Here is a 14,704-nt window from a genome sequence, read left to right on the forward strand (position 1 = left end):
GCTTCCAGCCACGGCAAACAAACTCCAGACGCGTGCGCCCCCTTGTGCATCTGGCTAACATGGGTCCTGGGGAATCGCACCTCAAACTGGAGTCCTTAGGCTTCACAGGCAAGCGCTTAACCCCTGAGCCATCTCTCCAGTCCAAGACTTATTTCTTATTGCTTGTCATCTGTCAACCTGTGATTTGTTTGCATTTCTTCTTAATTTTATGCTAACAATGTAGTTTCATAGAAAGTGGAGAATATATTCTTTGGTTTTTAAATTTTTTTTTGTTTTTATTTATTTATTTATTTGAGAATGACAGATAGAGAGAGGAAGAGGCAGATAGAGACAGAGAGAGAGAATGGGCGTGCCAGGGCCTCCAGCCACTGCAGATGAAATCCAGACACATGTGCCCTTTTGTGCATCTGGCTAACGTCCTGAACCGGAGTCCTTAGGTTTCACAGGCACGTGCTTAAGCACTAAGCCATCTCTCCAGCCCTCTTTGTTTTTTTCTATAATCAGTATTTTAGATTTCTTCGTTTAGATTCATATTGCTAGAAAATTCTTTTTAGCCAAAATAAAATTATAAAGATACCTTTTTTTCCTTGAACTCTATCTAATGAGGACAGTTAAAAATTACCAAAGGTAGTGATTTAAATAAAACCTAATATGCAGAATTCCTTTATAATCCATCTGTAAATTCTGATTTAGCATCATAATTATGCTTTTAAGTCATTGAATATTGTAATTGTAAAGTCTATATATCAACATGATACATCTTGTGAACCTTTAAGAACTTGGAGAAGATAAAACTGAAAACTGTTAATTTCTCTTTCTTTATGTGAAAGCAGATTAGAAGTTTTGGAAAGAAAGAAAAGAAACAAGGCACAAGATCCATTCTCTAAAATTCTCCTGGGTGTGATAATAACAGAGCTAATATGCATTGGCTTCTCACAAATTGCCTTGGTACTTTGGGCCTTGAGAGCCTTAGAAATTACCTTTGTCACCATGCCTCTTCTCTGTTGCTATAGTACACCTGCTAGATGCCTATTTGTTTGTGTCTAAGGAACTAGGATAATTCATCGTTTATTTTCACTGACAGAACTTTTATTATATTTCTGTTTTCTGAGATAACATAACAGGACTCCTAATACTGATTTCTTTGTAAAATTTCAGTGAATGAGATGATATTTAGAAATAAGTGATTTCCAAAACTGACTTCTGCTGTGGAAAGTCAGTTTCAACATCTGATGAAGGTTTGGACTGTGGACTTAGGGTTGGGAATTGAAAGAGACTCGAGACTAGTTACTTGAACTTCATGGTGGTTTCTATAATTACTGGAATAAATAGTGTTTCCACCCCCATCTTGAGTCAATGCCTCAGACCTGGGGATAGACCTAGCACTTTAAAAAAGGGATAGAAATTTCAAATGACTGTGACACAATTTATAGTCAGTTTTTTAAACAGTCATGTACTGAACAGCAAAGGTTGAACAGAAAACAGACTACCCAAACATCAGGAGAAAGCTAAAAGCTAGCAAGACCAGGATGAGGAAATGAAAGTGTGGCATGAAAGAGTGACATGGTGACCTTCCTTTAATGTGATGGCTTCCCCTGAAGCTCCTATGCTATGCTCTGCTTCCCATCTTCACAAAATTCCTGAACCAGATGTTAGCCTTTTTGTAGTCGCTTTGTTATTCTCTTTCATTCTTCTCCCCCAAAGCGACCTCAAAACTCTTTCTGAGCACCTCTTGACTGCCAACTCAGGGTTTTATTCTGTTTTTGCTACTAATGCTATGTGGAATCTGATCCCTAAACTCTTTTCTAAGATTTGTCTCTGGTTATCTTCTTGTCTTGTTACTCCTCTTGGCTGACACCTGGACACTGGGAGTGTCCAATGGACTTCTCACTGAACATGTGGATCTTACTGCTTTTCAGACAGAGTTGCCTTGGTATATCTCCTGTTTGACATCTCCTCTCACCTCCATACATACATCTTTTTGCCCTTCAACTAGCTTCACCCAAAGAGCTTCACTGATTTTTCTTTCTAATGTATAGTTCATTAGCTCATTTATTTCCCCCCAACTTTTCTGTTTCTAGCAAGCTACTGCTGACCTAAGATGAACTCACAAATGAGGAAAAATCATCATAATCTATTCCTTTGCACTATATATTGAGTGGACAACAAAACCTGTCTCTTATTTCGTTCTGAGTGTCCTTTATACTTGTCATTTTTCCTGTGGTTACTGATAGCTTTCTTTTCTCCCACTTGGCTTGAAGTGAAATAAATCCAGTGGAGTTTATTGGAGCAAAGAGCAATCTATGGGTGAGGCAGCCAGCATTCCGAGTAGGAACTTCAGAGAGCTGTCTTCCAGCAATGGGAGCAGTTGGCTTGATTGGATATAAGTAGACATTAGCTTTATTTACCTGCAGTTCAAGGGGAAGTCTCCAGTTATGTAACAGATTGTTTTTTGGCTTCCTGGGATTACCTGAAAACTCAAGTAAACATTAATTAGTTACAAGGAGTGCTGATAAGATTCAGTTTATTTGTTTTCTTACAGAAGCAAACTAATGGCCTCCTGATTATTCAGCTTTAACAGTTTGCCAGAGCTTCTGGTAATTGAAACCATTATGTGCCATTTGAGAATTTGGACCTGAATGCCACATGGTGTAGTTTTATTCAAGAGAAACTGAAAATCCATATTTTGGTGTTAACTTTACCAAACTCCAGGCAGGACAGGGTTGTACCTAATCAAAAGCAATCTAGAGCAGGTACATTAGGATCAAATAAAATAATCTTAAACGTTGCTATAGTACCACTGAATAATGATTAAAGGTTCAACTCATCTGATATATAATAATGCTAATATTATATGTATTATATAATATAATGCATATAATAATACAAGCACATTATACAGTTTCTTTAAAACATGCCATACAGAATGGGCAGAATTGAAAAAAAAAATGGGGTAAACTCACTATCAAAGAGTGAGAATTTCTATTAAAAAAGTGAGGGTTATCTCATTTGTCTGGTGCTAACTTACTCTGTTGAAGAATCTTCTTCTCTTTTTCAGATAGATGTAGATCCTAAGGAGAGAGCCACCCCATCATACCTCAAAAGGGCCCTGGCTGAAACTATGAATAATTGGCAAAACAAGCAAGGGTGCTGTTTTCTTGGTGAACCAGGTACCAGCACAAGGGTGAAGGAGATTAACACAGAAAAAAATCAACTCCTACCAAATCAGAGACCCAGAGGCCCCCAATACCTCATCACTGAAGCAGACCAAAAATGAACCCAACATGGCTCAGGGAAATTTTATGGAGGAGGGGCTGGAAAGAATGTCAGAGCTACATTTTGGGTCATGATACGCAGACATTTATCCTACCCATAACTGTGGGCTAACTCCACAATGCATGACCCATATACCTCAAGGAGTCAAGGGGCAGGGGTAGGTCACAGATGAGCCTAATAATGATACCAAACTGACTGTATTCACTGAGTACAAAACTGATTAATAATATATGCGCGCGCGCGTGTGTGTGTGTGTGTGTGTGTGTGTGTGTGTGTGTGTGTGTGTTTGTGTGTGTGTATTAACTTTAAGAAAGAGTGATGGGCTGGAGAGATGGCTTAGCGGTTAAGCGCTTGCCTGTGAAGCCTAAGGACCCCGGTTCGAGGCTCGGTTCCCCAGATCCCACGTTAGCCAGATGCACAAGGGGGCCCACGCGTCTGGAGTTCATTTGCAGAGGCTGGAAGCCCTGGCATGCCCATTCTCTCTCTTCCCTTCTATCTGTCTTTCTCTCTGTGTCTGTCGCTCTCAAATAAATAAATAAAAAATTTAAAAAAAAAGAGTGAGAATTTTACCCATTATTCTCATTAGTTCATTGATCAACAAAAAAATAGATATAGCTTTGCATGACCCAATTATAAAAACTTGACCCAATGAATATATTTTGAACACTGAATTTACTATTCTGAATGGATATTTTCATCAAACATGCAGAAAACATTTATAAAACTAGACTACATTAGCTTAATGCAAACCTCAAAAAGTTTCAAAGAAAATGATTATATATAAAGATAGCCTTTTCTGTACAATAAGATTAAGTTATAAATTAATAACAAAGAGGTACTCTGAAGGATTAAATGCATGTATACCTAATATGTGGATCGTCATAGCAAAGGAAGCTGGCTTACTTCATCTTGCATCTGCAAAAGAGAGACGCCAGCCAGCATCAATAAGCATGAGCAGACTCTGAACTTATACCTTAGGACTGGACTTAAGATCTGCCCCCAATGACATACCTCCTCCAGCAGGGTTCTGCCTGCCTGAGTCTTAAGTAGGAAACTTAATCTTAAACAAAGATACCTGGGGCTATGGCAGGGACGGAGGCTGGCATGTGCATTCAAACTACCCCAGGTAAAGAAATGAAAACTTCTGTACACTAGGAATGGAAATGTAAGCTTATGTGGCCATTATGGAAAACAGGATCGAGACTTCAAAAGTTAAATATAATATTACAGTGTGATTCAGCAATCCCACTTCTGGGGATATGTCCACAGGAAATGAAATCAATCTTTTTAAGAGATACTATACTACTATGTTCATTGCAGCATTATTTGCAGTAGACAACATATAAAAATAGCCTAAGTCCATAAATGTATTATTTTTTAAAGGGCGTGATAAATATACACAATAGTATAATATAATTCAGCCATAAAGAAAAAACAAGCCTGACATTTTATCACAACTTGAATGAATTTGGGGGACACTGTGCTGAGTTAAATAAGCCAGACCTAGAAAGACAAATATTTTATGTTCTCATTGATATTGCGGAATCTGATAAAAACATATGGAAAGCAACCAAACTGAGCAGAGGCAGGAATTAGGGGAACATCAGTTAGGTATAGGAGAAGGTGGGAGGCGGAAAGGGAGAAGATAGAGTACAAATTTCTCTTTACAAGATAAAGAAGCTGTGTGGATCTGATGTGCAGAATATACAGATGTCTTTTTTTTTTCTTGGAGTGGGGGTTCTAGCTAGGGTCTCACTGTAGCCTAGGCTGACCTGGAATTCACTATGTAGTTTCACTATGGCCTTGAATTCACAGTAGTTCTTATACCTCTGCCTCCTGAGTGCTGGGATTAAAGGCATGAGCCACCACACCTGGCCAAGTTATACAATTTTTATATACTTTAATAGTGCTTGAAAATATAATGTGAGTTTAATGGGGTTTTCATCTAAAGCATACAGATGTCAGATAGTTGAAATACTTATTTTAGGAGATAACATGTGTAACCAGAATAAGAAAAAAGAAGTGAGTGCTACTCTCTAATAAGCTTGATGCATTTTAACAGAGTTTTTTGTTGTTGTTGTTGATATTGTTATGTTTTTTGGTTTCTGTTTCTTTTGGTTTTTCGAGTTAGTATTTTGCTGTAGCCCGAAATACATTAAAGTTCTTAAAAACTTTAAAAAAAATTGGGAGATTTGCTATGTTAAGTTTTTAAGAAGTCTTATTATAACAATGATCATTATTTTCAAATTGATCTATGTATGGATTCAAGGTCTTTTTGACCAAATGCTCAAAAAGTTGTTTGTTTTTTTTTCATACAACTTGGCATGGAAGAGGAAATGGCAAAGGGCCAAGTATAACAAGTATTCCTGATGAAGAGGATCAGGACAGTATGCTCTACCAGATTAACACTTATTATTGTAAAGCTTAGGTACTTAACACCGTGTATTGACTGGCAAGTCATTGGTGCACATTAAGTCAGAAAGAGGGCTGTTCTTAAGAGCATTGACATTGAGATCAGTGGTGGTCTTCCTTTGACTGCTTACTCATTTGGGACTTGAATGAGGTATCAGGTACATTTACATTGTCATAGCACTGGGCCAGGCATGGTGTCACACATTTGTAATCCTAGCACTTGAGAGGCCAAGGCAAGGGTATTGCAACAAGTTTAAGGCCAGCCTAAATTACATTTAATGGAACCCTGTCTCAAAATAAACAATGAAATTGCCTGTTATCTATAATCTGAAGAACATTGTTAGCCAGGTATAGTGGTACACACCTGAATCCCACCACTTGGGAGATGGAGGAAGGATGATCAGGAGTTCATTCCCAGCCTAAGCTATATAATATCCTATCTAAAGGCACACACACACACACACACACACACACACACACACACACACACACAAACAGGGAGAGAGAGAGAAATACCATTCACTGTAACAGAGATAACTTTGAGATTTTTATTTTGTTTTGGTATTTTGAGACCTTGCTCAATAGCTGTGGATTTCTCTAGTAATTTAGGGTGATTTTCACCTGTAGTCTCCATGTCTCCACCTCCCAAGCGTTGGGACTATAGGTGTATGCCACCCTGACTAACACTGATTTTTTTAGTTGGATTACAAAGCAAATATTTGCTGTATATTACTCTACTGTAAACTTTCAAAGACATAGGGTCAGACTTCCTTATAGCATTTTCATATGTGACTTTCTTTCAGCTGATTCTCTTCACATTTCCCCATCTCCCTACCACCCCTCCCTACTAGATCCCTTCTGCCCCAGTATTCCCCTTTGCACGTTGATGTTACAGGTATTCTGTCTCTCTCTCTCTCCCTCTCTCTCTCTCTCTCTCTCTCTCTCTCTCTCTCTCTCTCTGTGTGTGTGTGTGTGTGTGTATCTGTGTGTGTGTATCTATATATATATTTGTATATATATATATTAGATTATTATTGCTATGTTGGTTAAAATAAAACATGAAGATGATAATATGTTAGAGAAAAATCTCAATTTGTAATTTATCAAGATGGTTTGATAATCAGTATTAAATTCTTGTGAAGAAAACTGTTGTTTTAGGTTCAAGATTTTTATTTTTTAAATTTGGGGTTTTCTGTTTTGTTTTGTTTTTCTTTTCTTTTGTGGTAGGGTCTCACTTCAGCACAGGCTGGCCTTGAACTCACAGCACTACTCTTACCTCTGCTTTCTGAGTACTAGAATTAAAGGCATGCACCAGTATGCCCAGCTCTTTAAGCTGTTTTTAAGTCATAGAACTCTTCTGATTTTCTTTCTATTTTTTTAGAAATATAGATCCCACATATTTGTTCAATTAATAATTTCTGAAATTTTATTTCCCTCATTAAGTCAGACCCTTAACTGAAAGTCAGAACTTGAAAAGTCAGAAGGATGAATGTTAAGTAGATTAAGGAGTGTGGGTAGTGAAGTTGAGGACTTGGGTAACTTACATAGAATGAGTGAGCCCCTTGGAGCTGCCTGCCTAGGGTGTCTCCTTTAGCATCAAACACCAGTGAGCTTCTGCCATGCCTCAGGAATTTAGACAAGAGGCCACAAAGTGGCTGTATGAGTTTGTAGTACTCCTAGGAAATCTTTGATTTGGATTGCAACCCATAGTTAAAAATATTTAATTTGATCAAATTTAAAACTTGAAGAAAATTTTATGTAAAAATTTGGATTGCTAGTTTTTCAGGTACCCAGTTCCATAGTTGACAGTGGCAGCTGGTGGCTGGAACTGAGTAGCTGCTATTCCCTTTAAGCAAACACTACATTTTTACCTTCTTACCTGTTCTTTGTGCTGAAATCAGGAAGTAAATACCTGTGATGCAGTTGATGGGGAAGAATGGATTTGCATGTGAGTGGGTGTGGCTTTTCCTCACTTGGTTTTTTGGTATTATTTTTTAAAGATATGATCCTCTGACAGGTAGGAAGTGCACTGGACAACTTGTCAAGGCTCTCTCTTGTCCTGTGGTTCTGCCCTCAGGGGGAATATCCTAGTGGTTTATGAACAAGTGGTGCTAGAATCTTGAGTCAGCCTTTTGCAAGAAAAGGAGGCCCCACAGAACATTCTCCTTAAATATGGAAATTTAAAAGCTACTCCTGAGGGGTGTGTTGAACAGCTTGCAGTTCAAACAACCATCTACCTCATTTAGGAGGTTATTAAAATTTTCTGTCTCTTATAAGATAAGTGTTGTAGAAGTACACAGTATTATATCAGTTACCATTATGCATGGTCTGGCAGGCTTCTGGGAAGTACAACTTTGAATCTCATTCCATCTGTGCTTTAGATTGTCATAACATGGATTTCCTGTTTTTTTATCAAGAGTATATTTTTATAAACAAAAAAAGTGGAAAAGCAGTGTGGAGAAGAGATCTGAAGAGATAATTTCTTAATTTGTTTTATTCTAACTTTTGTCTGCTCCAAAAAGTGTTAACAATTATTGATGGAGCCTATAGATAATAACACATGAGGCCTATAGTATTGCCTATAAGTCAGCTGGGTATCAGGTATAAAATTTGATTTTAAAAAAATAAAAATTGGAGAGAAATTATGGTACCACACATGATGTGTCCATTCAAAGTTTTCTACTTAATAAAAAAATACAAATAAATAAAAATTTGGGAGCTGGGAAGATATGTGTCAGTAATGTATGTGCTGTGTAAATGTGAAGACCCAGATTTGGTCCTGCAAAACCATGTAATTGCATGTTGTCATGGCATATACCTGTAATTCCAGCATTCTGAGGTGTCATGGCACATATCTGTAATCCCAGCATTCTGAGGCAGAGATGAGAGGATCCCCCTGGCCAGCTAGACTACTTGAATCAGTAAGCTCTGTGTTCTCTCTGTGTAAGAGACTCTGTCTCAGTAAATAAAACAGAGAAATAGAAGGTGACACCCACCTTCAATCTCTAGCCTTCACATACACACACATACCCTGAACATGCATGCACACCCATACACATACAGAAATGCATACACACTTGCACATGTCAAAAAATGTAGATGAGAGAATAAATTTGGCTTCATTATTTGATTCAGCTTAAGAATTTTTTTTTCCCGAAACTAACTAGTTTGTCCTATTTGTTTTGGAATCAGACATAACTTTATTGTGACTCAGATTCTAGTCCTATCCTTATTTAAGGATATGAAATGTTATCTCAAGGGAACCTTTTTAGCATTTCTAAGTGTCTTGGGTAATAAGTGAAATTTTAGCCTAGGACCAAATATTCTACTTGTGGACCTAAATTGTTTCCCAATTGTGATCTTAGACTAAGATCCAGTGATGTATTCTTAAACTTAGTTTTTTGTTCCCACAAAACAACTTTCTGCTGCCTCACCCGTCATGGCGGAAAAAGCTGGCTCACTTTGGCATACAACCACAGCAGAGAGAAAACTGCCAGCACCAGCAAGCATGAATAGCCAGAGCTCAAGCTGGCTCTCAACACACCTTATAGGGCTATACCCAAGATCCACGCCCCCCCCCCCCCAATGACACCTCTTCCAGTAAGGCTCTGCCTGCTAGAGGCTTAAGTAGGAAGCTTAATCTTAACCAAAAATACCTCAGGCTATGGGGAAGATGCATTTGCATTCAAACCACTATACATGATTGAGCAAATAAAATATTTTATGAAATAATTTATGAAATGGTAAGATGAGCTATTACCTAATCTGGTGGGCTTGAGGATATTTTTCACAATTTATTTTTATTTTTGTGAATATTTGAAATTTTTTATTTGAGATTTTTATGATAAGGTGATTGAATGAAAAAGTCAGCTCAGTGAAAGAAGTGGTGAGGGCCACAGGAGGTCTTCCTGAGCTTGCCTTGTGGTTTGTGAGCAGGCTTTGCTGGAGAACAGCCATGCATGTTGTGGGTAGAGCCCACAATGAAACCTCCCAATAGGCACTCACCTGCCTTGCCATCTCCATGCTCCAAGGGCCACATGGAAGCATTTTCCAGGCTTCTTCCTGCATAGTTTCATAACAGTGAGATGCTGTATGTCACCAACTTCTCTTGGCATCCTTGGAGAAGGTCAAGTCTCTTTGGCCATGAGTATACTAGAAAACTAACAAGGCTGGATAGTTTTACAGTAAAAATTCTCTCAATGCCTTGGGACTGCAAACTATACAAACCTACGTAAATGACCACTCCCTTAAGTGATCATTACTCATTATTGAAAAGTCTTATTCAAACTAATCTACATTCTTTGCTAGTCCGGGGTGAAATCTGTTCAGTCCATATTTAAATTTTTTTAGATTATAATGTTTACCTTTCTATTAATGAAGTCTCATTATTTTTAATATAGCCATTCGGAAACAACTTTAGATAAAGTATAAAATAACAAAGTAGCAGAACTCTGGTTTCTAAGCATTGAGCCTTTCCACTCCCCTTTGGTTTAAGAGACTACATTTTTTGGTGAGCAACCAAATGAGCCCAGAAGACTGTTAATGTGGGAACAAGCTGTCATTTTGGGTGTCTGGGGGGAGTTGAAGGGTAGGGTGAAGAACAACAGCTCTTTCCCAAGCACAGGATGCAAGGAGTGCCACAGGGCCTGGAGTCCATGGGAGCTTCTTAGAGGCCAGGGAGAAGATGGACTTGCTGATACTGGGCAAGCATGTGATGTTGAGGAACTTGTAAATCCAACTTATTTCTAGGAGTCAGCATAGCTGAAGACTTGTGGTGGAAAGATGCTTCCATTACAGAGCCACCTCTCCCCTTTAGAACAGGCTCTTCCTATAGAAGACTGCCTGAGGCTGAAGTGGATCACCTAGCCAGTAAGAAAATAGGCATACTGTCCTATGATTTGCAGGTGCCTCCTGACTTTAGAAGACTATTGCCAGATAATGGTCACCTCATGATTTCCATCTGTGTATTTCCTCCTAGCCTCCTCCTGACATGGGTTTTCTTCATTTAGAATCCAAGGGCAGCAACATGGGTACTGGTGACTGGGTGGGGAAAGAAAAGGGCCTCCTGGATTCTTTACCAACTTGTTTTGCTTCAGAAGCATGGAGCTCTGCTTTAACACTGCCTAAATCCAAAAATTTCAATGGCCTGCTGAACTCTGTAAACTTAATTTCATTAAGAGCAAAGATAAGATGTGGTCTTTATCGATCCCTGTTATCTGTGGATACATGGGATACATGAAACACATCTCCCCAAAGCATTTCAGTTCAGGATACTTCAGCAGCAGTCATTTTTTCTGTTTATATATCAAGTTCAGTTTTCCATAAGCTCTGACACAAGTACCTTTTGTGCTTAATCTCTCTTCAAGGTTCTTTTTAAACAGTAAAGTTTCATATATCCATTGGAATTTGTACTAAGCAGGTGCAAATCTTTTTTACATGTTAAATTTACTATTTCACTTGAAGGAGCCATTAGGCCACATTTTCCCCTGAAACCACTAATAGTAGGAGGCCAGTTTAGAAATGATTTGTTGAGCTAATCCTGTCTGGAAGCAGGTGTGGGTACACGGGTGAGGGCACACTTTCTCCTAGCACTTTCTCTAACTTCTTAAAAGCTGACTTGCTCAACATTCTTTTCTACTGGAGAGGTGGCCATACTGGGACTTTATTGTTCAACATTGTTTACTGGTTAGGTTTTACCATTCTAGATTTAGCTGTTACGCATGTGATATCTGTAAGTACCATACTTCCTGAACTCAGGGCTATCACTCTCATGATCAGCTTTACATATAGCCTTTTCCTGAATAACATTCTCTTGCAGGCAACTTTATACAGAAGGAACAATGGAATTTTGAACATACCATCTGCATCTTAATCACTTAGAACTAGAGACCAACATGAGTTAGCTAGTATGTATTTCCTTCCATGTTCAGTCCTTTGGAGACTCATACATAATCACATGAAAAATTACTTCTAATTCTCTTGTGTTCATGAATCCCTCTCTTATAGCTCCTCCTTCCCCAGCAGTAGGACAAATAAACAAATGTAGAAGTGACTTCCATTCTCTCAGTGACCTATGCAAAGATATGTTTTAAAGCACTAGAGGAATGCCAATGTTGTACATACTTTGTTTAATGTTTTAACAGAAGAAAGGCACTTGACTGAAATACAATTGGATTTTTAATGCACTGGGAAAAATATATTTCATCCCAATAAATCTAAAAATTACTCTTTTTTATATGTCACTATTATTTCACAATCTGTGTGACTAAAATTGTTGCACCAATGGAGCCATAGCTTGTTTAGACAGAACATCATGCCTGTGTTCACTGGTATTCTGAGTCTTCTACAGGGTGTTAGGAGTATACTGAATATAACAGAGGGAACTTTTTAAATTGTATTTTCTAGTTATTTCAGAACAATTATTGTTATAGAATTTAAGGATAGAAAGGAACCTGATTTCCCTATAGATAGTCTAAGGGTCCTACAGACCAGTGGTTCTTACAACTCTCAGCCTTTCTAGGAAAGTACTGTTTTGAAGGCCTAGCAATTTTCTGGGTTTTCTCAACACTTAGGGGTGTTCACACTTTCACTTCTACTTCTTCCACTAGATATCAGGATCAGGAGCACTGCTATTTGACCTTTTAAAGAAAGTCACCAGTGGAGTAGTTTATCATCTGGAGGGAGTCTGGAGGAGAGGGACAAAGGGAAAGAGGGAAAAATCAGGCTGATACTTTCTGTGTATTATTTGAAATTCTGTTAGCACTGTGACCTAAAGTTTCTAAAAAGTATTGCTTCTACTTCAAACAAGGCTGAGTGGACTGATAACTCCTGTGATCATAGAGAGAGAGAATATTGCAGGATCAGAGCCAAGATTACCTTGAACTACTGAAGTGGTTTGAATCAGATGTCCTTTATAAACTCATGTGGTTTTGGGTGTTTGTTTCCCAGTGGGTGACAGTTTTGGAGGTAGAGCCTTGCTTAAGGCATCATGTCACTGGGAGTGGACCTTGAGGTTTATTAGTTCCCAGCTTGTCTATGCTAGCTTAGCTCAACCTCTTGTGTCTATCTTCCACCTGCTGTGGCAAGGAATGAGGTCCAGCCCCTGCTCATGCCATATTGTCCCTTCCCATAATGAAGCCAAAATAAACCCTTTCTCCCACATCAGCTGCGTTTGGTTAGGTATTGTGTCCCAGCAATGTGAATGTAAATACAAAAGCTACCATTAGCCCCTTAATAGCTATTTATTGCCAACCTTTGTGTCTGACCTAATAACCTCATGACTATCGTTTGATTAGCACATTAGATAAAACCTAATGTACCAACAGACCACCTGCTTCTACCAACCTAAAGGCTAAGAAGGTTATTAAACAGTATCTGCATAGAGCAGAGGTTCCCCACTTTCCTATGAGCCATATACTTGATGTTTCCACAGTGTGTTTGAAATGTGCCTTACCTGATGACTTTCTTTTATTCTTTTTCTTCATGAAATTGTTAACATGTCAGAACATAGAATTTGGGGTAACCTAAATATGTGTTCTCAGGCCATAGTTATGCTTTGCTCCAGAATAAACTATTTCTTATGCTCTTTAAGGTGAGAGTTGTGTTTTCTGTGAACAGCAGTCTATACAATCAATGACACATCCTATTTTCACAGATGAGATTTTCTCCTTTGGACAGATTTCATTAACTTGTTATGTTTGTGAGACTAACTGCTGCCTTTGTCTGTAGTTGCAGCTCATGCATTTTTAGGGATAGTACAGTATTTCATTGTATAAGTATATCCTCATTATAAAAAATCCTATTGGGGGACCTGGAGAGATGGCTCCATGGTTAAGGCGCTTGTTTGCAAAGCCTGACAACTATGTTTTGATTTCCCAGTACCCACAGAAAGCCAAATGTAGTGCATGCATCTGAAATTCATTTGCAGTGGTTAGAGGCACTGGCATGCCCATTCTTTTTCTCTCTTTCTTTCTTTCTCTCTCTCTCTCTCTCCTTGTAAATAAATAAATAAAATATTGTTAAAATTCTACTGTTGATGGATCTTTACATTGCTTCCAGTAAGAGAATGTTATGAAGAATGCTATTATGAACAAGAAATATCTTTGCCAAAGGTCACCTTTAAACACTCGGGTATTTCTTCCAACATGGTTGAGGCAATTTGTACTCCTGTGAACAGCATATGAGAATTCCAGTAGTTCCACATAATCACCAACACCTTTTTCATTTATTTTGGTAGGTTAGGGAGTGGTTGAACTTCCATTGTTTGTTGTTGTTGTTGTTGGTGGTGGTGGTGTGTGTGTGTGTGTGTGTGTATTCACTCGTGCCATATTTCTTTTCATCTCATCATGTATGAAGACTTGAATATATTTGAATATGGTAATAATTTATTTACAAGGTACACTCATTTTTTAAGAGATATTAAACTATTGCTAAACTAGTAAGTGGTGAATATCAGAAGCTAACTAAGATCTATGCATCATGTTAGACTAAATTAAACATTCCATCTCAAAGCACTAATTTCTAGGCACACTACACCTTAATTTATTCCATGTTACAAATGAAGTGACTAAGCCATTTCAGAGACTTGAGCTTATGCCAGTTATTGTGTCGAGGTCTCTTGGAAGATCCAGTACAGTAACATCGTAACATCCACTCTTTCCCCTCAGATGGGGACCTCTGTTGATTCTTTCATCCTTTAAATAACTATTTTATCATAATGTATAGCAGGCACTAGGCTGAGACAAATTTATACTGATGTCTCTTTCATTTTACAGGTTATGGCTATCAGATCACAGCCTATTTTGTCAAAAGAGGGATAAAAATTCGCTGTATTCAAAGCCCACAGCATACTGGTAAGAAATTGATTTCTTGGATCATCAGCCATGTTACACAATCAACTTGTCCTAAGAAAAGGTTGAACATTAAGGAATGGAAATTCTTCTTTGCTTCCTTGCCTTTATGTCATTTAGTGGTTTAAACAAGTGTGATCCCCTACCCCCAGTTTATCCTGTCTTTA

The 14,704-nt window shown here is 38.2% G+C and overlaps 1 protein-coding gene across 1 annotated transcript in view; it reads left to right on the forward strand.

The window, feature by feature from the left end:
* Positions 1 to 14,704, forward strand: part of LOC101596825 (SLX4 interacting protein) — a 211,312-nt gene that overhangs the window by 168,735 nt on the left and 27,873 nt on the right. The window contains 1 exon segment of the mRNA XM_045157544.1: positions 14,463 to 14,540. Coding sequence (XP_045013479.1) covers positions 14,463 to 14,540 — 78 coding nt within the window.

Source organism: Jaculus jaculus, chromosome 8 (assembly GCF_020740685.1).
Source record: "Jaculus jaculus isolate mJacJac1 chromosome 8, mJacJac1.mat.Y.cur, whole genome shotgun sequence".
NCBI lineage: Eukaryota > Metazoa > Chordata > Mammalia > Rodentia > Dipodidae > Jaculus > Jaculus jaculus.